The 27,598-nt window shown below is 37.4% G+C and overlaps 1 protein-coding gene and 1 long non-coding RNA gene across 4 annotated transcripts in view; one reads left to right on the forward strand and one right to left on the reverse strand.

The window, feature by feature from the left end:
• Nucleotides 1–27,080, reverse strand: LOC142603142 (uncharacterized). 2 transcript variants are annotated; one of them, XR_012837015.1, is made up of 3 exons: nt 26,976–27,080; nt 24,814–24,991; nt 1–461 (listed from the first exon to the last, which is right to left on the reverse strand). It is a non-coding gene; the product is annotated as an uncharacterized LOC142603142 (long non-coding RNA). The 2 variants fall into 2 exon arrangements; XR_012837016.1 differs by lacking the exon at nt 1–461 and adding an exon at nt 17,018–17,108.
• Nucleotides 1–27,598, forward strand: part of CACNA1D (calcium voltage-gated channel subunit alpha1 D) — a 284,291-nt gene that overhangs the window by 247,533 nt on the left and 9,160 nt on the right. For both annotated transcript variants that reach the window (XM_075761982.1, XM_075761983.1), the window contains 13 exons: nt 393–521; nt 1,260–1,325; nt 3,016–3,107; nt 4,381–4,540; nt 5,788–5,915; nt 6,031–6,127; nt 7,547–7,649; nt 8,432–8,533; nt 14,156–14,286; nt 23,655–23,771; nt 25,293–25,660; nt 25,972–25,998; nt 26,978–27,127. In XM_075761982.1, the coding sequence (XP_075618097.1) occupies nt 393–521; nt 1,260–1,325; nt 3,016–3,107; nt 4,381–4,540; nt 5,788–5,915; nt 6,031–6,127; nt 7,547–7,649; nt 8,432–8,533; nt 14,156–14,286; nt 23,655–23,771; nt 25,293–25,660; nt 25,972–25,998; nt 26,978–27,127 (1,670 nt within the window). The remainder of the gene's footprint in view (nt 1–392; nt 522–1,259; nt 1,326–3,015; nt 3,108–4,380; nt 4,541–5,787; nt 5,916–6,030; nt 6,128–7,546; nt 7,650–8,431; nt 8,534–14,155; nt 14,287–23,654; nt 23,772–25,292; nt 25,661–25,971; nt 25,999–26,977; nt 27,128–27,598) is intronic.

The raw sequence follows: 27,598 nt of genomic DNA on the forward strand, positions 1-27,598 counted from the left end.
GTTTTACCTATACTTGAGTTTATTCTTTTTACCATGTCTATTTTCCACCAATTTTTTCTGTATTTTTCATAACTGTCTTACTACAAAGGTGTTACGCAGTGGTTTGCATTCATTGTCAATGTACTATTGAAGTCTACTACAAACAAACCCAGTATGATCCTTATTAACAAACCAGAAAACTTGGAAATGCATGTGATGTGTGAAGCATTTCTACAGGTCCTGTGTTTTTAGCATGTAATTTTTCCTTTCATATCATGCTTATCAAGGTGAAAAGGCCCTCAAGATACATTTTCAAATCTTACCTCTTCCACCTTTGCATTTGATGTTGTTTTTCTGGAAGTGTTGCATGTTTGAGTTTGTATTTGGTTTGACTTCTCCATGATGCTCTTCAGAACTCTGAAGACAGCGCTAGAATCTCCATCACTTTTTTCCGTCTCTTCCGGGTGATGAGGTTGGTGAAGCTGCTTAGCAGAGGAGAAGGAATCAGGACTTTGCTCTGGACATTTATTAAGTCATTTCAGGTTAGCAAAACTTATTTGTTTGCTTTATAATTACAATCATTTATAAACTAATTTTTATGAAACAATAACTTGTAGAGTGCAAAACCCACTTATTTTGAAATTCTTGCTATCAATAATGACATATTTAAATATTATTTGCTACTGCCAAAATAAATTTCCCCAGTTACTTCAGTGAGTCCAAGTCATTCTTTGTTGTTTTAGCTGTTACCATGAGATTTCCATGGAACTTTATAAAAAAATATTTGGAATATCTAAAAGCGATAGGATAGATTTAATGCACACAAGTCTCATGCTTCCACACATTTTATTAGATGACTACAAAAGAGGAATTTAATCTATTATTTTATATAAATCTGATTTCATAAGTGTAACAAATAGATATTTGAATCCTTGCTCCTGAAAATCTGATGAATGTGAAGTTAATGGAACTCTCTAATGGTATAGAAGGCAGTATATTTGTGTTGTCAGAATCAGTAATGAAAATAAAATTAAAAACTGCTAACGATGATTCTTTCCCCTGGATTGCTGGCAGAAATAATTTAAAATATAAAGAAGCTTGTGTTCAGTGTATGCAGCAGGATGTTAAGAGTGACAGGTAATAACATTTTATAATAAGCACTTGCATAGGAAGAAAAACCTTGGAAATGCCTGTGTTGTACAGAGACATTATTTTTGTAAATGGAAATTGAAATTATGATGTGAAATTATTAAAAGACAATGCACCTGTCCTGTTTCTAGGCATTGCCTTACGTTGCCCTTCTGATAGCCATGCTGTTTTTCATCTATGCTGTCATCGGAATGCAGGTAATTATAGAATTTTTTTAGCATTAAACAAAAGTGCAGTGTTGGCTATGCCGAGACTTGTTTACTGAGGTGCTCGTTGAAACATTCCTTTGATAGTGGTGCTATATATAAGGCAGAGCTTTCAGAGTAACGGAAAAATCTTTTTCTGGCTAGGATATTGGTAGTCAGAAAATACAAAAAGATGCAAGAGAAGAGCTTGGTGTAAGCTTATAGTATCTTGGTTTGCTGAAAGGAGCCACTCCTCTTCCATGTACTGTGACGTTTATTCCTATGCATGGATCTATGAAAGAATGCGTGGCTTTTTTCTTTTTTTTTTTTTTTTTTTTTTACTGTAGACTTGCTTTGGGAATCAGGCATTAAAACTCCAGCTCTTAAATATTTTTTCCCATATGAAAAGAACTAGGAAAATAATCTAGCTAAAGATTCATGCACAGCTGACCCTGTGGTTAATCAAGAGTAGGATATATGTACAAGATGTACAAGTGCAGAAAGGGTTTTGGTAACTCAAACTGTAAAAAGGTGCTGTTGGGATGAAGGTGCCACTCCTCGCATCAGCAGCAGCGCTGTAGGGCAGAACAGGTTCTCCAGTCTTAGTGACTGGAGATAGCTAGATAGGAGAAACCCGTCAGGAAACTGTTGCTAACATTCGTACTACCGGACCATTTCTAGTGTGAGGGTGGGATAGCCGTTTGAGAGGGGACTGCACGTCCTGCAGGAAAGGAGCAGATGAAGGCCCCTGGCACGGAGCTGGGATCGGCAGTGCAGATGACTTGCATGGTAGTCTCTGTGCCATGCATGAAGTCTAGTGCTTGCATGAGGAGGTGCCCGAGGAGCATGGCTGGGTGACCATCTGCACGTTGACAGGAGTTCCTGTTAGGTATCCTGAATTTGGGCTGCAGTTCTCTCTCTCTCTCTTCCCCCCCTAGGATACCTCTGCATTCTGTAAAACTGTACAGATGTTTTCCTTTGTTCTTAAAGTTGTAAGGTTCTTCAAATCAACACAAAAGGAGGTCCTAATTAAAAGGGATGAATAGAAGAAATATGCTTGAATATGGTTTTCTTCCATATTTCTTCTCTTCATTTATCCAAAAGCAACTTAATGTCCTACAGTCCAGCAGCCTGTACACAGAGCATAATAGTGTTAATCTCTCTAAACCAAGTAACAGCCTTCACTCTGTTGTAGGAGGATATAAATGTATTATATTGGGGAAAAAGAATGGTCTTGTGGCCAAGGAATTGCAATTTAATTTTGAGGAGCGGAATTCATTTCCACCTCTGGTTGAGACAGGATGCTCAGACTCTCTGTGCTTTGGTTTCCGTCTTTGCATCTCTCTTTCTCTGTTAGATTCGAGGTTTTCAGGACAGCAGTTATTTCTGTACATACAAGTATGTACAATATTTAGTGCAGTAGGGCTTAATATCAATAAAGGACTCTAGGTGCTAGTTTAAAGCAAATAATATTTTCTCACCTGAAATACAGGAATATGTATTAGTATTATAATGGTTTATTAATCCTAAATTACTTGATTAAGAATTATCTTGTATTTACATCATTAGCAGGAAAAAATAGAGTAAAGAAAGTGTATTGGTGTGTTTTTCATACATTGAGAAGCAAGTTTAGATGGCAAAGCCTACAGCTTCTGACAGTACTGGTCACTAGGATGAAAGTCAAAATCCTGTTTTATTTTAGGTATTTGGAAAAGTGGCCATGAGGGACAACAATCAAATAAACAGAAACAACAATTTTCAGACTTTCCCCCAAGCTGTACTACTACTCTTCAGGTGAGTAAACCTTAACTCTTTCTTACTGCATTCCATTTTGTTGATTATGAAAAATGTCTGCAGCTCTTGTACCACGGATTTGTTCAAAATGTGTTTGCAAGCGAGAAGCAATTTAGCATAACAAGCACATACTCTCTGTGGCTGTATGCTGAGTGTCCGTCAGCACAGCAGGGTTCTAATCAAGTGGTACAGACCTCAACTCATTACAGCTATTGTGAAACATCTCATTTATGGAGTAATTGTCTTCAAGTAGAGCCCAAACATAGTCAGCCCTGATACCACTTTGTAGGTGTTGGGAAAGGTGAAAAAGACTGTGCCCTTACTGTATTCTTTAGAAGCAGAGCTAGCGTGACAGTTTGAAGAAATGAAAAGTTTTTGCAAACATAAAGAAATAAACTGTTCTTTACATTTGCTGAAGAGATGACAAGAAATAGAGGTTGTAACTTGCAGAAGGGAAATATTAGATAAGCAGTAGGTAAAACTTTCTGATGGCAAAGGTAGCTAAATCTTGATGTAGGGGGATTATGGAATCTCCGTCACTACAGAACTTAAGAAGAGGGTAAACATTTGCCAGGAGTGCTTCAAAATGTCCTGGAGCAAGGAGAGGGAATGACGTGGAACAGGGGTGCCTCTAAAGGTGACAACCTTGAGAGTTCTCTTGTCTGTGATTCTATAATTCCTCTTGGCTCCTATGCATTGTTACTGACCTGGTAGCCCAAACTGGCAGGTCATTCCTTATCTGAGACCAAGGGCGTCACCCAGTGAGATCTGAGTCACTTTACGCATGTAGAGACTTTTGCCTCTGAAACTAGATAATGAACACAGCCAAAAATGTCAGAAATATGTAATTGTCTTTTAAATATTTGAAATCACAAGTCTGTACACAGGCAAAAAGTGCAATAGCAGAAGTTAGAGATGAGCATTTCCTCAACCATGCTGAGGAAAAGGCAATTCTTTTACAAACAGATACTTTCAAGTTTTATGACAGGTTTTCATACACAACACTGCTTTCGTAGACAACAGCTCCACTGCAAACTTGTAAATCACAGTTTGGGGTTCAATTTTTTACATGCAAGTCTCTATGGTGCATTAGTCTACCTTATAAATCGCGTCTGCAATGTCAGATCTATGTTCCTGCTCTGAAAAGTTCACGATCTGTATTCACATTTGTGCTTGTACAGCTCCAAGCATTTTGTCAGAACTTAACAGATTAATACATCTTTAATCCATTTGGATAAAATAATGCTTAATTTATCTTTGTGACCTTATAAAGGTGTGCAACTGGAGAAGCCTGGCAGGAAATCATGCTGGCGTGTTTGCCTGGAAAACGCTGTGATCCAGAATCCGATTATAATCCAGGGGAAGAATACACCTGTGGAAGCAATTTTGCCATCATTTATTTTATCAGTTTTTACATGCTTTGTGCATTTTTGGTGAGTCTAGCTTGTGCTTACTAACAGAAATGAGCTTTGGCATTTTTACTTTCTTCTGAGCCAAGAGTAGTGGGTTCAGAGAGCAATTGAAAATCCCATAGTTAAAATATTTTTGTAAAGTGATATTTTTCCGTACACAGTCCTAAATCTTGTATCTTATGCTGATTTTTGCGGTGAGGGTAGTGAAAGACTGGAACAGTTTGCCCAGAGAGGCTGTAGATTTCCCATCCCTGGAAACATTCAAGGTCAGGTTGGACGGGGCTTTGAGGAACCTGGTCTCATTGAAGATGTCCCTGCTTATTGCAGGGGGTTTGGACTAGATGGCCTTTAAAGGTCCCTTCCAACCCAAACTTTTCTATGATTCTAAATTCCCATGTGCAAGATGTTCTTCTGACTGCATGTATGCAGGAGTGGTTGGTTGTACGTTTCAAAGCGAAGTTAACAGTCTTTTCATCAGCTATTATTTCATTAATTTCTCAATAGTATCATTAAATATTCATTAATAATAAAGCTGCAATTCCTTTGACTTACTAGTAATGCTATTTGTACTTAGCAGAATTTGGATTCATGTGTCTACAAGTGTGCTCAAACTGTGGCACATCTCATGTGAACAATAACCTTTCTCCCTAATTCGTGGCATAATGGATTATTTGCTTTGAAATAATCTTTGAAAAATGTTTTTCCTCATTGCAGGTGTCTGGTCTAAGCTGGTTGATTTGTTCTATTCACAGTACTGTTCCCCTTGCAAAAGGAGAGTGGTCAGACAGTGTTCTGTGAACTAACAATGTAAACGTACACCTTCTGCTGTTCTGTATCATCTTCTGTGTTAGCAAATGTATGCAGAAGTCTTATTGTCATGACATTGAATCCTTTTAATACAAAAGCTGTTTCCCAAGATCCACACTGTGTCAAATACATGTATTGGATCCATTCTTTAATTTGATGTAGTGGCATCTGGCAAATCAAGGAAGAGCAACAAAGCCATGTTACAGCCTATGGCAAAGACTGAGTACTCCAGGAGAGAATCACGCTCTTGTCGCATGATTACTTGATAGAGTTCCACTTAGTTAAATGGTTAGCAAGTCTTTTCTGTGATATTTGATACGGTTTGCCAACAATCATCATTTATGAGATCAATCTATTTGCTTGAATTCTTAACCTGCTACCTTATAAAATTATTTTATTTATTGATTTGTTTTAAAAATGTCAAAATAATTAAGACAGATTGTTCTTAATTACTTTTTTAGATTATAAACTTATTTGTGGCTGTCATTATGGATAATTTTGATTATTTGACACGTGACTGGTCTATTCTGGGTCCCCATCATTTGGATGAGTTCAAAAGGATATGGTCAGAATATGACCCTGAAGCAAAGTAAGTTAGATCATTTCTCTGATAAGATTTATCTGGTAAAAAACAATAAAAGCAGAGCATAGTATATTCTTTGGGAATGGATGTATGTTTGGTAACTGATGTGTGTTGGTTCTAGGGGAAGGATAAAGCATCTTGATGTGGTTACATTACTGAGACGCATTCAGCCACCACTTGGTTTTGGCAAACTATGCCCTCACCGAGTGGCCTGCAAGGTAGGTTTTACCCTATTTTCTTTCTAGCTTTCTCTCTCGGTTCATTTCGCAGAGCATCAAATTGAAGGGGGTTAGTCTGTAAATCTGTCATTAGTCTGTTAATGTCATATATATGAAATACCTCATCCCAGCATTTCTGGTGACCCAGTGTCACATACAGAACTACTTCAACCCAGTGACACTTCCAAATTCTCTTCAGTCCCGGGGAGGAGAGGGTGGCAGTTTAATTGACAATTAAGTTCTGATACAGTACTTATACAGTCACATTCATGAGAAGTTTGCTGCACATGAAACACAGAAATGAGACTGAAGAGTGGGGACTGCAAGATGATAAACCAAGCTGAAGTGAATAACGGTGTGCAATATAATATGAAACAGTGAGTGAGAAGACTGAAAATTAAAGGGAATTTAAAATGATGTAGAATGTCAGGCACGATGTGTAATTTAGATGAGATGAATTGCATTTTTATATAGAAGTTGAAAAGCAACGCAGAGGTGAATAATTATTACGTTATTTGAGGGCTTCAGAACTGTGGATAGTGTGGTTTTAGCAATTTCAGTAGGAATAAGATCAAGCATTTAATTAAAGGATTGTTACAACAGCACTGTCATTTGGACTTCTTTTATATCTGTTTTATAAATAGGTAAGTTGATGTATAAACCAGTTCAAATGCAATGCCACAAGGCATACTTAAAGCAAATCTGTATCTATACATTAAGATAAATTATCCAATTGAGTAATGCTTTTAAACTAGAATAGAAGAAAATCCAAGTCAGACATTAGGAAAAGATTTTGATAGATTAAATAGTGTTCTTCTGACAGACAGGGTCACAGCCATACTGCTCTAAAAGAACAACACTAAGGCAGAGATGGACTAATCCAAAGAGGAAAGTCCCTTTCCTGCTATTTCAGCGCAGATAGCATGAGAGATGCATGGCATCACTGCAGAGTTACCCGAGAAATGAATCTGCTTATACAAGGCAGACCTGGTGCTGTGGCTCTTCATGGAGCATGAGGCTGGAGGAACCCATGGGAAACCCGGAACGTGACTGCAGCAGGAGTGCATGCTCTTAAATAACTGTGTTTGTGCTTAATACTCATGTAGTGTGGCTTATAGTCGCAGCCAGGGACTGGACTTCGGTGTTTGCAAATTAACTCAGTAAATTGCTCAGGAAAACTACTGGACAGTTTTAGCTTTTGTATAAGCATGCATGTGATTAATACCAGAAAGAAGCAATATTTGGTGGTTATTATACACAGCTAACATGGAAGACTCAACTTTTTTCAAAGACTTACATCATTTTTATGCCTCTGGATATTATTCTTTGAACCACATCAGCTTTTCAGAAATGAACATTACAGGAGATTTTTTTCAAATAAAGGCGGATCAAAATTTGTTTTCCTTTTCTGATTTGCAGAGGTTAGTAGCCATGAATATGCCACTAAACAGTGATGGAACCGTCATGTTCAATGCTACTTTGTTTGCCTTGGTTAGGACTGCTCTAAAGATAAAAACAGAAGGTAAGGTTCTTAGCTGTAAAGCCTTTACTGCACTTGTCAGGAGGTGGTGTAATGACGAAAAGTTACAGTTTATTAATTTTGTTGGACATGAGTGAGACTGCCTTAGTGACACTGGGTTTGGTTTTGAGTCACGAGTTGTATTCACTGTTGCTAGGAATGATTTGCTGGAAAATGAAAGGAAAGGGATAGTGAGGCCAGAGCCCAAGAAATCTCAGAAATTATTATATGCTTTTATCTGATCAGATAAAAACATGTGGCATTGGCATCACAGGAGTTCTACTGCAAGGAATGAATGAGTTCCACTTTCTGTCCCAAGATGCTCCTTCCTCCCTACTCTTTAACTCGGTGCTGTGGATCCCACATTGGTGCAACTGCAACTTTTGCACACTTGAAAGCAAAATCCCCAGTTTGGCTGAGGCCAGTTCTGACTGGGTCGAATGGATTTCTGTCATTTGCATCAAGGAGGGAAAAGTTTTAAAAAAATAGTGGTGCATTTCAAAGAATTTTCTTTCTATTTTCATAGTTTTGTTCATTATTTTACCAACTTTTGCTACTCTCTGGTCCATGTCTTCTGTTATTCTCAGCAGAATTTGAGTTCCACTGCCAATAACAAACTGATTAGATAAAGCCCCCTCAGGCATCGCTGTGGTTAGGTGAGCGCTGTCAGAGATGAAAAACTGCGCAGGAGTCAGTTGCTTGAACTTTCAAGCCTGTACAGATGAGTAATTACTATGACTGAACAAATAATTGCCATCTTCCATTTTTCTATTTCATTGCCACAGGTAACCTAGAGCAAGCAAATGAAGAACTTAGAGCAGTTATAAAGAAAATATGGAAGAAAACGAGCATGAAATTACTTGACCAAGTTGTCCCTCCAGCTGGCGGTCAGTCTGATAAACTTTGCAATATGCTATTCTCTGTGCGTTTTGGTCTTTCTAGATTGTCAGGAACCAAAGAAATAAAATTACTCAGTTTTGCAATTATAATGTCATTAAAGGACAACAAACAAAACCAAAACAAACACAGAGAAAATTATATCCTGTTACACTAGGTAATACATATAGGACTGATAAGTACAACTTCCTTAGATCAGAAAGAAAGAGAGGAAAATCTTGTGCTTATTTTCTTGCTTGAAAAAAACCCACCTTCTTAGACCTAAATCTAGTCTTGATTTCAAGTCATTCAGCAAAATAAACTAAACTTAGTTTTATTTCAATGCATTTAGCAAAATAACATGTTTTGTGCTAATTAAGCTTGACAATGTACACTACATTATAGCTTATATCCTTGTATATGTTGAATACTTCTGGGAGAAAACTGAAAATTAATTGCCAGCTTAAAAATAATTCTGCTGCTAAACTGATAAAGCAAGAGGCTAAATTATCTCAGTTGCACTAGTTTAAACCAGAGCAGCTCCATAGCCAACAGATAATGGAAGTGGGTCAGATTCATGCCAGTGTGACTGAGATGGGAATATGGCCCATGTAGAGATATCTAAATTCTAATGACACCGATACGTTTGCGAGAACTACGAGGCACGTGTATTAGGTGTTCCTACGTGCTGTAAAATGACATGTCAAATATTTGTTATATCTCTCTCTTTAAATATATATATTCTAATATATATATTTAGCTTTTTTCAATATATACATTTTTATTAATATGCTGTAGTGTAGGTTTAGGTGACTGTTTTTACTTGCTTTTTCAAGTTTTAAAGGTGCAGGATCTGTTGTACTGTCACCCACACCCAGGATATATTTATCTAGACATCCAATACACAGATCCGTTGTAATCATCTGGTATTTCTTGTAGTTTATTGTACTTTTATAGTGTTACGGCAGCTTTCAAGACTGATCAGACTCAGGTTTGGAAGCAGACTCAAGAACCCAGGCCCGATGGTGGTGGAGGCTGATCCCTTTCTGAAGGTGATACTCCCAGTCTCGAGGGGAGGAAGAGCATGCTGGCTGCACTGCTGTTCAGCATGACCCAAGAAGCAGCATTAGCTTTGTCGCTGGAGGGAGTCACTGCTATCGGTGTGGTGGCTGCCAGATAACAGTGGGGATGAAGGCAAAAACCTAGCAAATTTGACTATCCAAAGGGGAACTGATACTGCACATTTAAAACAACTTTTTGTGTTCTACTCTGTTGTTTTGAGCCTTACACCTAAGTGCTTGCATGGCATAGATGAATTGCTTTGTTATTGTTGTAACTATGTGCTTGAGCTTTTTCTGCAGCCTCTGTTCCTTTCAACTATGAGTCTTTCCGAATATTCTGAAGCAATTCTGTTTTAGGGTGGTGGCATGGAATTAGTGTTGCCTCTTGCCAACTTTATTCCCCTACATTTTTTTTATTGAAATAGAGATGCATGCTTCAGAATAGCAAGCTGTGCCTGCCTAAATCAATCTGACAAAGAATCTGCAAAGATTACATTCCTAGAACTAATCTTATAGTAACTCACTGTTAACTTCAGCTTCACTTCATTGCTGAATATAAGCTGTATATTTATTTTCAGCTATACTAAAATTCATTGCTAATATTTATTCTGCAAATGTAGCTCTTCAGTGTAGCTAGAAGGCTGAAAACCTGGATCACTGCTCGATTGGTAGGAAACAGTATGGCTTCTACAACCCAGTATAAATAAGAACATGTTGGGAAGTCCTTAAAATTTACAAATTTTTTATTTTAGCTTGGTTTGTTTCTCTGTAGACCTTGTTGTGACTTACCTGAAAATTGAAAATATCATAACCCACCTAGAAAAGAGAGGAATATGGCTATTTTACATTCATATGCCACAGGAGTGTAAAATAGCTTAGTATACAGTAGAAATTGGTGCTTAATATTCAATACAAAATTGTATATGACACCAGAGACAGCTGATAATAACAGTCTGCTAGGAGACAGAAAATTCTCTTCAGTCTAAATCAACCAAGCATCCATATTCAATCTGTTAAAATCACTTGCACTTAAATATATTGAGCATTCTAGTTTATAATGTTTTTCTCTAGTATTACTTTTGCTGATATTACTGAATGCTAGATCCTTCGTGTGCTCATGACCGTGCCTCCAGAACACAAACAGAGCAATTATTTGCAGAGCACAATGAAAATAATCAGTATAGCATTTTTTTTCCTGAATTATAAATAGATGCACTAGAAATTAACAGGTAGTTAATTATTGGTACTGGCCAAAGAACTCATTGCTATAACTTCATTGAACTGTTAATAGTTAGCAACACATTTTCAGTACAGAAAAATGAAACTGCTTTGCAAAAACATAGAATGTCAGTCAAATGCCTGAATGTATGAACGAGTTAACATTCTTAGGAGACTAGAGAGTAAGAGAAATACATACAGCTCACTAAAGATTCACCTGTATTCTCTAAACTCCCCAATCTCCACCTGCAAACCCGTTGAATCCTGCCTAATACTTTTTGCCCTCTTCCAAAAACATCCTACTGAAATGATTCCTTTTGCTGTCACTAACTGTAATTCTAGATTTGTCTATTCTGTGGTCAGTTATGCTTAGCTGCCTCCCTATACCTGTCCATATCTGGCTATATGTGTGTTACTCAAAAAAACAAAGTCAAGGATGGCTCCCCTTGGCCAGGCTTCAGTTCTTGTGTGCCCGTGTCTGCAGTACAACTGACTGTGCCTGTGAAGTACGCGCGCATCTTGTTCGTACACGTTCGACTTTGGCATGCACAATTCAGCAAACCAGTAATGAGTTCGTCTAATATGCTTATAAAAAGTTGGTGCATGTCCAGAGTGATCAATAAGGGCCCTTCATTTCTGCATACTGAGATTTCACAGGTATTGTCATCTCAGGTACAGTCAGTAGTCGTGCAATGTCATAGCCTGACTGGAGACGTGCTCCAGGTGCAACCCATGGTAGTGTATGTTATACCAAGTCTGTCACTTCTATGTGCTTGTCCTTTCTAGGAGCCGTTTGCTATATCACTTCCTTCAAAGTTCTATTCAAATACTTGAAACAAAATAGCATAAAGGATGGGGAAAGGCTTATCTGGGGAGTTTGACCAAGGCTCTGCTGGAGATCAGCAGGTTTGGCTAAACTAGGGAAGGCAAGTTTAGATTAGATGCTTTATAAGAGATCTCTAATACAAAACACCATTAGCCTCCTGAGGAGCTGCCAAGGGAGATTACAGATAAACATCAAAGCCAATGTTCACTGAAAGTTTCGAAATTAGATTTGGAGAGTTAACTAAAAAGCTTTTCACTGCTGAGACTGAATCTGTAGACTGGTGAGCTTTTCCTGTGAGCTGTGGAGTTGGAGTTCCTGCTATTTCCTAGCGGGAACTGCGGGGCCTCGGGCCCTTGAAGAGATGTCAGTGTTTGGCAGAGCAGGCTTTTTAATGTGCTAGGATATTTCCTGCAACAGACTGGTCTCCCAACCAAGATATTATAAAGCAATTGTAATTATTTTTACTTTGATACATTTAAAGGCAAATCAAATGCTGGGATAATACATCCCTGGTATGCTTTTACTGAAGGTAAAGCCTGTCGTACTTTTTCACACGTATACAGTCCATTTCAGACATTATATTGAGCGTATTTGGAATGATAGAGGATTCATTTTGAAACAAATTTTGTCACAGAGGTAAAAATGAGTTTAAACAGTATTGTACATGAATTGGATTTCCCCATCCTTTTTATTGATGTGAAATCAAGTCACGGAAAGAAGAAAGTTAATTAAATTGAAATTAGCAAAAGCTGTCGTATTACAGGTAAATATACTATTAGAAATACTATCATTAGTGAGATATATTGGGACATACTATTACTGATAAAATGAAGACACAAGGACACTGCTTTAATAAAATGTTAATGTATGACGTTACAGTATATGACAATCGATTAGAGTATTTGCTTGACAGTCAATTAGAGAAAAAGCTTGCTTAGCAGAATGTGTTTGTATGTTAAAAAACCAAAACCTCACAAAACAAAAAAACAAACTCAAGTCTGTCCTAAAGCTCCACTAGAGAGTTAAAATATGGAGAAAACAAATGACATAAAACTAAAAAAAAAATCCATACTTTCCAACAAATGTGTCTGAAAACGTATCTGGACACGTTAAGGTTTTCCGCATTTAGTCAAGTCACAGCTGTACAGATCCTGAGATGCGTTAAGCACCTGTCTGTCCCAGCACGGCAACTGGGACGACGGGAACCTGCTGTCCATCAGGATGTGGGCCCTGACAGTGGCGAGAACTTCAATGCCCAAAACCCACCAGCCCTCCTTTATGCATGGCAACGGCCAACTAGCAACCCTGTTGCAAATAGCTATCTCAAGATGCTGAAAAGAATCGCGAGATTAGGCAACACAGCAGAAAGGGAAATAGCTAACTTCATGCCAGAAGGCTCCAGGGGGGGAAAAAGTGTTTGAAAACAAAAGCAATGTTTTTGAATAGAAAACTATTCCTAGTTTTCTGGCAAGCATTACTTACCAAGAGATCAAACTTGCACAGCTGAATGATTCAATGGGACTCATAAAACAGGCACGTACATTCTTAAAATGCGATGAACCAGGCGATTTCGATAGCCTCGTAAGATACTTGCCTTTGAACTTTGAACACTTTGCAATTTGGATTTTGTTCACAACAGTGACTCTGTAGAAATGCAAAGTTTTACTGCACTTGCCGTTTGTGTATCTTTTGAATTGTACTAAATTAACTGATGGAAGTAATTTTCATTTCTGTCAGCATTGCAGAGCTGACAGTACAATAATGTGGGAAAGCGCCGTATTGTTTCACATTTACTATTATCATCATCTATCTTAGAAGGTGGCTAAGGATTGCATCTTCACATAAACAAGAGCCTTATAGAAAATATCTGAAGTTGTAACCTCTACGGGATTTCCTCAGAGTCTAGACTCCATCAGGTGACAGTAAGGTAGCAGAAGATACTGCCCAACATGAGCATCTGGGACACGAATAAAATTCAAACTGGAAGATGCTCGGATATTACAGTGAGGGCATGACACCAATAAAAATGTGCAAAGCAAAGCAGGCTGTAAAGATGTCAAAGTCCTTATGCAATTAGATTCAGCAGTAAAAAAAAAAAAAAAGAGATGTTGTAAGCAGGACCTTTTTTTTAATAGAGTCACTCTTACAAACATCAGTGTGTGTAAGTCATAGTAGCTTTTATTTTAATCCATTTATTCCAAGTAACTAAAGCCAGTCTTTCAGCTTCTACGCATACGCAAACATGTTTATGGCTTTGTTAGAAACTTACACAAACTTACTTGGAAGTACATGAGACTTGGTAAAGTATTGTATTTTCTTCTCTATTAAGGTTGAGTTCACTTAACCGACTGAGCCTAAGCTGCTTGCTAAAACATTGCTTTTAAGCTAGTTACAGGTTCCATTGTTGTAAGCTGAAAGCATAGTACCTATTGCACCCATCACGTTTTTCCCCCCAAATCAGATATGAGTGTACAGGCTATTGATAAATGTGCTGACTTGGGAGAGATCTGTCTGGTCTGTTCATTTAGATGATGAGGTAACCGTGGGGAAGTTCTATGCCACCTTCCTGATACAGGACTACTTTAGGAAATTCAAGAAACGCAAAGAACAAGGACTGGTGGGGAAATATCCTGCGAAGAATACCACGATTGCTCTGCAGGTGATTTTGTTTTTACATTTTTAACTAACCATTTTGTGAGCTTACTTGGAATAGCAGGTAGATGAATTTTGATGATTGTGCAGTGCTGCAAGGATTTTATTTAGCTGGGACACTTTGGCCCTTATTCGCCAGAAAAGTAAAACGTAATCCTGCTATTCTGTCTATAACCAGGTAAGTGCAAAAAATTATTCTCTGTGGATTACTCAAACAGTAGCAACAGTTATAAAATTTCTTAGCAAGTCTAGTTGATACATCACGGTCTAAAGTTGCTGATGTAAAATCAGATAAATGAAATTCTGAGCTATAATTTCCACTCTTTGTTTTCCTTTCACTGTTTAATTTCTAGTGTTCATACAATGGTATAAGCCAGTTCTCCAAAAACTTCCTAATGTGTACGAACTTATAGTAAAGAAAGTTTTATACAGTATCATTTTTCTTCTTAATTCTCATTATTCTTTTTCTTCTCCACTTTTGATTGCTGGTGAAATACCTTCCTATCAGTATTTTTTTAATATTTGCAAATTTTGAACTTCACGTTAATGAATTTTTTTTCTAGGAAGTAATATTAGCATACTACATTAATGTCATATACTTCTGTCTGTCTCTTAAAACCAGCTGTCAAATGGAAACCAGGACAATAGATTTTGCCATCTGTCTCTCACGAGGCCTGCAGCAAGCAGTCCATAGAGTATATGTCATCTAAAGAGTATATTCTGAACGTTTCTGTCCAGTGATACCCTTTGTATTATAAACTTTGAAACAGGCAAATGGAAGGCTGTCCTCAAATAATTCCAGACATCATACACTGCACCATTCTTATCGGATTGGGACTTTCTGAATTTTGGTTAATGCTGAGTAGATTCCTACAAACTATGAAGATATTTAATGTTTCTGATAGCTTTTTATTCTGATGCCAAAATTTAGGAATATGTTGTGAAAATCCCTTTCTAAAAGTGGAGGAATGTGTTAACCTGATTCAGAGACTGTTTTCTTTGTTAAAAATCCTGCTGGATTGTACTTTGATCTCACAGAACAATCTTTGCTGTCTTAAGCAGGTAATTTGTTTCATTCCTATTTCCTGAGAATGTCTCTGCTGGCAGCTCTGACACAAACTATGTTCCAGCCGTAAGCATGCGATGCAACAGGCAGAGATTCATCACAATTCTTGCTGCTGCTGTGTGAGCACATGGCTTGCCAGGACAGTATGAACTGTATTTGCATATCATGAGAGAGGGGAAAATGGGGAATGGAAGAGATAAAAAGAAAAAAAACTGGAAACAGTTGAGAGGGAAGTCAAAGACACTGGATTTTTAGGAAGGACTTTGCAGACGTCTTCATTTCAGAAGCATGTGAGCATAAGGGCATCAAAGTTAGTTTTAAGGCACAGCATTACAGTTTTCCACTTGGGTTTTCGAAGTTGCACACGTAATAATATCGAAACAAACATTGAGTTTCCAAATGTGAGTATGCTCTCTTGTTTATTATCAGATCGCGCTTCCTGTTCAATAACAAATGGAGAGCAAGATGAAACTAGAAAGAATTAGCTCTTCCTCTGTCTTTGACAAGTATTTTTTCAATTCAGAACAGCTAAAAAATGACAATGAATGTCTGCTAGGAATCTACGAAGGCTTATGGGATTGGAGGCATGGCAATTAGTTTTTTGCTGATTGAAACAATGCTCCTGTGGTAATAAGATGAGTCAGGCTGGTAGATGGGAAGGTTCATTCTTTCTCTCCATTTGCCTCTCTCCTACTTTTGTCTTTCTAACAAATCAGTAGTAACTCAACTCGATTTACCAAAGAAAAGTGGAAATACCATTTCAAAGAAACCTGAAACCTATGGTGGGGAAAAAGCCCGGGCTTATGGGGTTTCAGTCCAGTGTATACAGGAATACTGTAGTTCAATAGTGGAAGCTACAAGTCAAATTCAAAGTCAAAATGCCATGTTTGTTAGAATAATTAATTATATGAGGACACAGGTTTAAACCAGACCTGGATATCTTTCTAAGAGAAAGACTCCTCCAGTCACTGTAGTGTGAGGAGTGGCTGTGGCTGCCCCTCAGGGCACGTTGTAGAAGCTGTAAAATCAGCAGCTTCTGAATTAGCACCAGAATAAGTGCAGAATAGGGGGTTTTTTGTCGTTATGACTCTAGGAATTTTAACACATGAAACTGTGAAAATCTCATCCTTTGCCTGAATTTTATTTGGTTGCATGATGCCAAAACGTGCGTACTGTGTCATGAGAATGTCACAAGTAGCCCCCTCACCATTTTGAGGCCAGAACCTTGACCCCCCTGGAATAAAGAAAACAGCTTATTCTGATATATTGGGTTTGAGAAATGTTTGGGTGGGAGAAGAAACAATAAAAGTTTGGGCTGAGATAGGAGATTAGAACAGAGCTCCCTGCAAAACCAGATTTGCTTTGTGAAAGCCAGAGCATGCAGCAGGCAGGAATTCCCCTTCTCACTCCACAAGAACTGCAATCAGGGTGATTTTTAGTCTCTATAGCTCAGTTTTTCCTCAAGGATGCAGCATTTGCTGTTAGCCTGACACAGGCTGCTGTTTGGGTACGTGTAATCAGAGAAGAGGAAGCACTCTAGAAAGGGAAGGGGGTCTCAGGAGATTATCTGCTTGGGCTATTCAGTGTAGTCTTTTTGCCGTGAAGTTTCAAATTCCTCCTCACTCAGAAAAGGACGATTCAAATTATAACCAACAGCAGTTTGTCTGATCTTGCGTATTGTAACAAAAAGCATCTTCAGAAAGGAAACAATATTCCTTGGAATTACAACAGTCTGTCTCCTGCAGACCCGGGGGATTTCACTCCTTAGGAAGGGAGGAAAAACAAGTGGTTCTGAGAGGACAGGTGACCAGTTCACGTTAGCCATCTACTACCATCTATGTGGTGTGACACATGCTCCTAGGACATGAGGACAAAAGTCCTTAGGACTCTCAGTGCCGTTCTTATGCTATTGACTGATACTTAAGCAGTGAGAACAAATGTATTTTCTGGGTAAAATCAGAACAAAATTATATTTGTAGCAGTAGTTTAGGAGATGTCTTTTTGTAGTGATGGAAATTTGCATTGAGCCAAACAGTAGTCACATTGCTAGTAAAATAAATGTTAAGTGAAGCATGAACTAGGTTAATTACTGTCATCTAGTACTTAGTCAATGAATTAATTCCATACTTTTTTCCCCATGGAAAATACTTACTGTAAACTATGTAGTGTTTGCATCTATATTTCATATTTATTTACATGTAGCCCTCTTTGGTAATACATGCCAATAAAAGTTAAAGGATGTGTTCTTTCACATCACAAGTACACAAAAGCTCTGATTTATTGAGCTGAACTTGATTTTGGGAACACGTTTCAGATAAAACTAATTATGTTTTTTTCTCTCTGCAAATTGTGTAAGTAATATCAACCCTGCAGTAAACAGTAAAAGAAAAAAAGAAAAAAATCCCCTCTAGAAGGCATCAGCTGAGGGGTTAATATGTTGCTCAAGTTCAATGTAATTGCGCTTCTGTGTTCATGTGCTCACAGAAGGGCTTAGCTTGAAGGGGGTCTGGGTTTGACCGAAAGCACAGAGCTCTTGGGTAGTTGCAGAGCAGTGCACTCCGCTTCAGCGTTAGAAGATGGGCTCTGTGAAGATGCGTAACACGGGGGAATCGAGACTTGACTACTATGTCTCTTATGTTCACTGCTATAGCGTAGGTCTCCTCAGCTACTTTTCTGCATGCTTACCTTCTTATTTTAGCAGTTCTTGCCTTGTATTCAGTTCATACTAACCTCAGTTTATTTTTATGTTAACGTGTCAGCTTTGGGGTTTTTTTGTTAAATAAGTAGGTAGCAAAAACATGTTCATTATCTACAAAGGTAATGGTTTATATGAACATTTTCAGAGTCATAGGCTTTCAGTATTCTGAAGTTTTGAAGACTGAAGTATTTAGAATTCACGTTTATGCTTTGTTTCAGATACAGTGAGTTTATATACCAATATACTTAAATATCCATCATTCTTCTAAAATCCATGGAGCAAAGCTTACAACTGTCTCTTCCATTTTCTGGTATCAGTATAAGGTGCCTCAAAAGAGGGAGTGTTATATATTTTACATGACTTGAAGTAGTGTAGGTGATAGTGATTCTTATTATTTAAATAAGGGTATTGTGCTTGCCCTTCTTAAACTAAGCTTAAACTGCATATCTGTGTAGGTTGCACCATACCTCAGAATGGATGTGGGCTGAGTTTAGGTATAGGTAAGATTATCTTTTTGTGTTCCAGTATTTATAAGCATTTAAATGTTTTTCTGAAAGTCATGACTCTAGAATCTTGCATTATACACAAATTTCTTAATATGACATATATCCAGAAGGGTGTTACTGTTTTATGCATACTATAGATGTGGAAAATTGATTTAAAATCTATTTGGCATTTGTTAAAAGTAGTCTTTTTAAAATGTTTAACTGTTTAGTGTTTTAATGTTTAACTTCTAAATGTTTTGATGTTTTGGCATGAGGTGCTTTTCAGGCATCTTTAAGCTTATCTCTCTCTAAACAACCAATTCAGAAATACAGTTATTAATCATATGACATTTTTTCTCACTGAGGGACTCCTACAGCTCTATTATTTCAGCATTTGAAAGCACATGTGTGTTACCTCAATGCTGTGTCAGAGACAGGGGCATCATTAATTGTCTCTTGAGATGCTATTTAGGAGGCAGCACTGGTGTATTAGTTCCTCGTGCCATCTTGAAAACATTGCAGGTGCTACTATGCCTCAAAGCACAGCTGCACAGAGTGGCCATGTTAATTTGAAGTCATCTTGTGCATTTACAGGAAAGCCTATTTAAAGACATGCTTGGGTTTATTATGTAATTATGTTGCCTAGCGCCCTGTGTGTCACTGGTTTGCTCACTAACCATTGGACTGATACGTCTCATCTTTCTCATGCCTACAAGGGAAAAATTAAGCAAGGAACGCATCAAAAATTAAAATTTGGAGAGAAAATGTCTGAATAAGAAACAACTTTTGCAAACTTCTAGTGAAATCTCTAGAATAGAATTGGAGGAAATCAAACAGTAGCATTACTCTTTTTTTCTTCCTCTACTTCAAAGAACAACAAAATAGAAAAACCTGAGTAGAAACCACAGATGTCCTCTTGCAGAACAGCACGAATAATTCAATGATGCAGTTTTAATCAGTTACCCCTATAGAACTGGTGCCTAATCATGTCTCTTGCATGTTTTATCTGTTCTGTTAGACCCTTTCATCTTCCAATGTCTTTGATGAAACCAAAATTTGCTAAAAGGTATAGGTAAATGCACATAAATATTTCTCACCCATGTGAGAAAAAAATATGTATTTCTTCCAGTTACAGGTACATTAGGAAAAGACATTTGTGCATGGCAAATAATAATACTCTGTGTTGGAAAGTTAGAGATGAACAGAACTGAACAATTTTGTGTTCTGCAATATACTGGGATTATTAAACAGATTTTCTTAGAAATGTGTTCCGCCTGACTGATTCAGCAGACTTGTGAACCAGGCAGGTTTTCAGTCTGGTGAGCTGAGATGGATATTACATGTATATGATGGCAGAACTGGCCCCTTGCTTCTTGCAGTGATGTGAATTGTATTTTGGTCCTCAAAAAATAGGAAATCAATCAGTATTTATTATTCACATTTCCATTTATTTAGGGAAAAAAAATTAAAGGTGTTTTTTTACTGCTGAAATGGCATAAAATAACCTTGAAGCTTCCTTTAAGGAAAGGTGAGACTTCTCTGGATGTGAGAAAATCTTCAGGAATTAAGAATCTGCTATAAAAACTAAGGATATAAGGGAGACTAGAGAGGGCATGACCCTCTCTAGTTATCACAGAAATGTTATCAAAGTTCTTATATTGGTCTTCAGCGTCTACTCGTTCCGTTTGGGGAAAGTAAAGATGATTTAGCTGTGATTTCCTTTCCTCTGCAGCTCTGACAAGCCATGCTCAAAGACTGTGAGGAAGTAATTTCTGTATAAGACTCAAACTTGACTTTTTTTTTTTTTTTAAGTCTTTATAGGATGATCCTTCAGGAATGTGGCTAGTCTTGAATCATTCTATGTAATAACAACAAAAGGTCTTATAAAGTTCTACTTAGGGGACTATTTGCCTCGTAAGAACTTAAGCAGTCATAGTGAAAAAGAAACAAGCATGCCTCTGGCAATTGTAGATAAATCACTCTCCAGACTCTCTTTTTGAAAAGTCCCATCTATCTACTCAGGTTATTTTCTAAGAGAAGAAATCTCAAATTTAAATGTAGCAATTTTTAGAACTTCACAAACGGAGGACAACGTAAACTCCCATTGCCCTCTTGCGTGTTACAGTGTCTCTAGAATTCTTGCTGCGTAGACTAAAACGGGCAGCATTATATAGGGAAATGTATATCAGAAGGACCCTTCTTCCCTGTAAACTAATGGAGAGATGTGGGGAAGGTTGTTTTGATTTTTGTGTGCATTCTTTTATTTAAGAGATCTTCGATTTGGTTCTGAAATGGTAAAGTCAAACATTTTATCAGCCCATGCTACCTCTGTGACCTTCACAAAAGACATTAGATGTGGTTCAGCGGAAGGATTTTCCTGCTGACAGTTAAGTACCGATTCCTGCATTTTTACATCAGCCCCACTTCTGTCATAGCTGACTGATCTAGTGACGGATTGTAAGAGCTGGTGAGTCTCACTATGCAGTGCTCTCCTGTCATAAAAATTCTTCTTAGAATACTTAGAATACTTTTAGATTGCACCAGGTAAAATGAGGCAGTACATGAGAGTAGTCATTTTAATGATAGGTTTCACAAAATTGTTGTAGGTAGTTCTGTTAGAGCAAATAAACTGAGGAATATTTTAATTCTGCAGGCAGATGTTGCTTGTAGAACCTGTGGCTTCCCTACTGGCTGTGAGTGAATAAAGCTATCGGTCTAGTTTAATTAACGTATACTTTTACATATGGTGATCCAGATTTTGGTCCTTTGCTGTTGACTTTGTCATTGCAAGAGATCTGTTACCTGAAAATGAGAATTACTGAAGGAAGGTGAGATGATAAAAGCTGCTTGCTTTCTCTTGAATAAAGGAGGAGTAATTCACCAAGAAGTAAACCAGAAGGCAGCTGGAAATGTAATCAAAATTAAATTACTATTGAATATGTTGCTGCCAAACACATGGCTTTTCTCAGCTTTTAGGCATATATTTGTGGGACTTTGTCACAACTTGGCAGGCAGGAATATAAGCTAGTAGTTCTTGCCAGGGTTAAAACTTGTAATACTGCTGTCTGCGAGTGGTCTGCTCACAGAAGGGCTTAGCTTGAAGGGGGTCTGGGTTTGACCGAAAGCACAGAGCTCTTGGGTAGTTGCAGAGCAGTGCACTCCGCTTCAGCGTTAGAAGATGGGCTCTGTGAAGATGCGTAACACGGGGGAATCGAGACTTGACTACTATGTCTCTTATGTTCACTGCTATAGCGTAGGTCTCCTCAGCTACTTTTCTGCATGCTTACCTTCTTATTTTAGCAGTTCTTGCCTTGTATTCAGTTCATACTAACCTCAGTTTATTTTTATGTTAACGTGTCAGCTTTGGGGTTTTTTGTTCTTTTTGGTTTTCTTTGCTATTAAATAAGCAGGTAGGGAGTGTGAAATGCAAGTGACTCTTCTTGCTAATGATTGAATAACCAAAATATAATAGTAATCCTCTGCTAAATAAATAGTGCCTTTGCTAAATAAATAGAAGCCTTTGGTCTTCTGCTTCAAAATGTGTTCCTTAAAGTGTTAATTTTACTTCCTTTAGCACCTTAAAAAATGATGACATTAGCAACTTTGCTAAGGTCTTGACTATGCAATTACCAGAAGAAGTGGGAGAAAGCCTAATGTATTCATGAAATGTATATTGTATATTAACTCACTAGTAAATGATTTTTAGAGCCATGTTCAATCATAGCATAACTCTTGAAGTTCATCCCTCAGGAAGAAAATATAATTGCCAAATACATGTAGCTAATATGATTAGTCAAGCCCCATTTTCAGGAAGGCAAATACTGGTATGAATGAAACCTGAAGAGGAGCCTGTAGTAAATCTACACTGTTAGATACAAAGTTTTTTGGTCATCCCCTTCGAAGTTCTGATTGCCCACACTGCGTAAATGCCATTTTGCTCCCCAGCAATCCAACTATTTCCATTTTGAGCTGAAACCTGACTGCGCTGCTGTGGTGTACTCCAGGGAACGCGTGTGATAAGCAGCATGAATGGGACCAAGCCACGTTTGGTGTCCTCCAGCTCCTTTTGGAGCTGTGAAACACACAAATGTTTCTACACATCTTCATGCCACCCCAGGGCGATTAACAGGCAATGTCATGCAGTAGAAGTACAGCTCTGATGGGCTGGGAACAGCCCTCATCTGTACCAAAAAATGCAGAAAAATCATAAATCAGGCTTTTAGATTATCATCATCAAGAATTGAGCCAAGTGCTGTGCATGATTATTAGTAGTGTAAATGTAGTGTTAGTAAAGGGCTAAACAAACAAATCTTTGATTTCTTCTGAACCTGAGGAGATTTAAAAAAAAAAAAGAGTTGGGAAGAACAAGATTGCGTTTTTTGCTTTGGACCATGACAGCCAGAAGAGTTAAAACGGGGAACATACCTCTTTTTTGAAGTAAGTCAGACCTATACAAAACCACTGAATTCTTGGCCCTGAGTTTGATGTTTGTTTCCTCTCTAATGTGCAGGTCTGTCCTTGGCCATTTCAGCATTTTCTGTTTTCCTGAAGCTTGCTTGTGGTAGCAGGCTTGAGAGGAATATGAACCCGTACACGCTGAGGTCCATGCTACTGTAGCTAAATGGTTTTCTGTCCTAAACTAAAGCTTTGAATCAAATATCTGCATATCACAGTGCAGTGCAGATGGGCTGGAATTATTTCACTGCTTTCTTTTCCATCTGAGCTCTGCTAAAACTGCTGTTGCTATAGCAAAGATCTTGTGTTTCCTCTGTGGACGCAGGCTGCAAACATGTTTTTAACATGAAATATGCATCTCATTGAAATGCGTTTTGTTATCGTTCTTGCTGATTGCTTATACTTTATTATAAGATGAATTTTATTTCCATAGGATTCCATAAATATCAGGATCTATACTGTGATAATAAACATGATTGCCTCAGCAGGGTTGTAGGAATATAAGCCTTTTATTAACAACAATAAAGAGACGTATAGCAGGATGCATCCTCTATGGATGACAGGATACAAAAACTTGTTAACTGTCCTTTAAAATAAATTTACACGCCTGTAATTAAATAACAAAAAAGAATTTGCATTCCTAATGTATTATGATATTGTCATTGATTTAGGCAGGACTAAGGACACTTCATGATATTGGCCCTGAAATACGCCGAGCTATATCCTGTGACTTGCAAGATGATGAACCAGAGGAAAACAATCCAGAGGAGGAGGAAGATGTTTATAAAGTAATGGCAGAACACAGCTATGTGAATTATTTTATCATATAATATGAGATTAAAGAATGAGCATATCCCTGAGTATGTAATAATAATAAAAAGTACCCCTCAAACCAGAACAATATAAATATAAATAAATATATTTTTATATATCTTTATCTATAAAAATGGTATTACCCCAGAACACTTGCATCTCACGATAAATTTAGGAAGCAGTTCCTGCAGGTTGATTCTCCTGCCCCTAATTCTTCCTCATTAATTCTTAATTTTTTTCTTGAGCAAATCCTAAGAAAAGGTACGAACCTTGCCATCTCAAATTTTGATAGTGGCAAGGTTAAACTGGAAGTGTCTTAACTTCTGCAGTGGTAGACAGGAAGAAGAGAATGAAATTCTATGCAGCCAAACCACAACAGGCACAGAGCTGCATATTTTAAAATGAAAGCCTGCATTTACACAGAAGTCAACTAAATATAAGTGCCATTTCCAATTTCCTGTGAAGGATATCAGTAAGAACTAATCAGAAAAAAAGATTTCCTCTTTTATGCTGTAGATATTCAGTCTAGTGGTGAACACATAAAGTTGGTATTATAGTCAGGAGCGATCTGCAAATCATTTGTCAGCCAACATGAAAACTTAATTTTCCCCAAGCATTTCAGAAGCAGCAGATGCAAAAGCATGCTTGTGCAGTAATTATGTCCGAAGCCCCATAGCTTGCTATTGCCCTTTGCAAACAAGGAGAATGTGGCGCTGGAGACGGTGCCGCAACTGCCGCCAGTAGGTGCATTTCTCAGCCAACCATCATTACTCCTGTCTTCCCTAGATTGAGCTTCAAGACAGACTGCTGTCATCCAAGACCCACACCTGGCTAGACAGGGAGGCTACATAATCTGGGTCAGATGTAAAAGAGAGCTGCATGTCATCCTCATAACTCAGCACTTCATTCTCTTTTTCACCATCCATTACACTCGTCAGGGCTGATAAAGAGTTACTACTCTTTCTTGTACCTCTGCAAGAAGAAAGAACGGAAGCACTGAAGCTTAATGTTACCTACTTGAGATATGCTTGCGAGCTGTTGCATGGCACTCCATCCTGTCTGAGTGATGCCTGTTGCAAACCGATGCTCTGGGAGAATAGGAGAGAATTCCACCAAAGCGTTCTCCAAAATTAAGCAGACATCTCCTTTTCTCAGGAAGCTGGTGCATGTTAATGTATGGGAAACTAGGTTTCTCCTGCGTAATAAGATATGGAGAAAGCTGGATGTCACATTTAGTTGTGTGGAAAAAAGAATAATGATCACAGCATAATGTTGATTTGACTCTGAAATACAAATATAGTCATTGTCACAATCACATCTCTATCACTTCAGGAGAGATCCCATCTGAAGCATCATAAAATCAGAAAGAAAAATCACAGATTATTTTAATTGCTACTTTTGAATGCATGTAGGAGAATACAGTAAGTTATCACTGTCAAAAATGTATTCTGTTAAAGTATCTGATGTAATTTTTTCTTTCTCTTCCCCTAAAACAGAGGAATGGTGCCCTCTTTGGCAACCACATAAACCATATTAGCAGTGACAGACGAGATTCATTTCAACAGATCAACACCACACACCGTCCCTTACATGTTCAGCGGCCTTCAATTCCATCTGCAAGTGATACTGAGAAAAATATATATTCTCAGGCAGGAAATTCTGTATACCACAATCATCATAATCACAACTCACTAGGAAAGCAAGTTTCAAACTCAACTAATGCCAATCTCAATAATGCCAACGTGTCCAAAGCTGTTCATGGAAAACACACAAATTTTGGACATCACGAGCGTAGATCTGAAAATGGTTACCATTCTTACTCCAGAACTGATCATGAGAAGCGTAGAAGGCCAAGCAGTAGGAGGTAAACTTGCAATATGTATTTGCTTTTAAATAAATATATATATTATAAATACACAATAAGAAAACTTATGCTACGTGAAACTAATTTGTATATTTAGCTTAATTTCTGTTGCCTACTGATGTATGAAACATTTAAAATATAACTCTGATGCATGGGAAATGTATATTAACTGTAAGAAGGTTTGAAAGTAGTAGTTTTCTTTAAAGTGAAATCATTAGTTACAGCACACACATTGTAATCACCAATGAATTTCTCAAAACTACCTGATTTTAAAATATCTTTCTCCTTATTTTCATGGCTTACCTGGATAGAACCCGCTACTATGAAACATATATTAGGTGAGTTGATATTGTTTGACAGCACTGAAGAGGGAGGACAAAGTAGTTTTTTCTTTTTTTTTCCTTTTTTTTCTTTTTCTCTTTTTTTTTTTCCCCTACAGTACAATTTTCAAAATTAACTGTATGACAATGCATATGCTGAGTAACTTAAGTGATGATTTCTAAGTCATTTTTCCCACTGCCTGTTCTAAAAGGATAAGCTTCTGGTAAAGTTCAAAATCATTCAAGCACTTTTAAAAGTCCAGGCAGGTTTGTGCAGTTTTCAACAGACAAAAGATCACACCTGATGGTAGCTCTTGTTTAAAATTGACTTGCAAAGACTGGAAAAAACACTGGGTTTAGCTTTAATAAATATTAATGAGTACAGTTCCATTTATAGGGAGCCCAAAATCTTTCCTGATCTTATGTCTGAATATTTTCTAAGACAACTTTTAAAAGTAGGATATATTGTGTTGTTTGAAGTGCATTGCTAAATGTACATTCAGTGTTAGTTTTTCATGTCTACATTTGCACATCCCTTTCAGATTTTTCTTAGAATACTTCAGTGAGCACTGCTTAACATTTTAGCTATTAGGCAAACTTCAGACATTTGAGAGAGGCTGTTTCTTCAAAGTACTCTGCATTTATATTTTGTAAAAGTGTCTTAAATATATTTGACTTCACTGAGCATCCCCATATTAATTATTTTCCTATTTGTACCATAAGGAAATAAAGGGAGGTCATTTTAAGAAACAGATAAAATAGTTATGTTCTGAACTGCAGTTCTGTGCAATGTACTGTAACATCACATTCTGACAAGAAAGTTGTTAATGCATGTCTTTGTGGTTTGGGGGTTTTTTGTTCCCCCTCCGCCCCTGAAGCACGTTAAAAGAATTTGTATAATTAAAATATTTAAATTAAAACATTTGTATAAAATATACAATATATAATTTATATAAATAAAATGTTAAAAATACAAGTATTCGTTTGTTACTTACAGATCTGACTCTGGTGATGGGCGTCGACCTACTATTTGCCGTGAAGAACGTGAAGTTCAAGACTATTGCAATGATGATCATTATTTGGGAGAACAGGAATATTTTAGTGGAGAAGAATATTATGAAGATGACAGTATGTTGTCAGGAACCAGGTGAGGATGTTCATTAAACTGGGGAAAAATATTTCAGTAAATTAGGTACCTATCAGTGAAGGCTTCACTAAGCACACTTATACTGAAAATTCTCTAATGAAGTTAATATTCCATAACTGCTGGCAAGTCAAATGGTGAACAGGAATAGTGTGTCTACCAAATTCAAAGGAAAGCACAAAGTTCCTTTGAACTGAATATAAACTAGATAGTGCATAACCAAAGAAGCATTTAGTTTATAAATAAAATTTCACATACAATGGAAGATGGATCAAGCTCAGATTGAGGAACTTTTAGAAATGTTTTTCTTCTTTTAACTTAAAAAGAAAGGTGAAACTGGTGAACTATGGACTGAGATCATCAGGTAGTACTAGCTGGACCAGTAAAGAATTGGACGACTTCTTTTTGAAAATTCTCATTATACATCTTTGTTAATAACCCTCCTCTTGCCACCAGTTTTTGTCTCCTTAGTAC

This window comes from Balearica regulorum, chromosome 10, assembly GCF_011004875.1.
Source record: "Balearica regulorum gibbericeps isolate bBalReg1 chromosome 10, bBalReg1.pri, whole genome shotgun sequence".
In the NCBI taxonomy this organism is placed as follows: Eukaryota; Metazoa; Chordata; class Aves; order Gruiformes; family Gruidae; genus Balearica; species Balearica regulorum.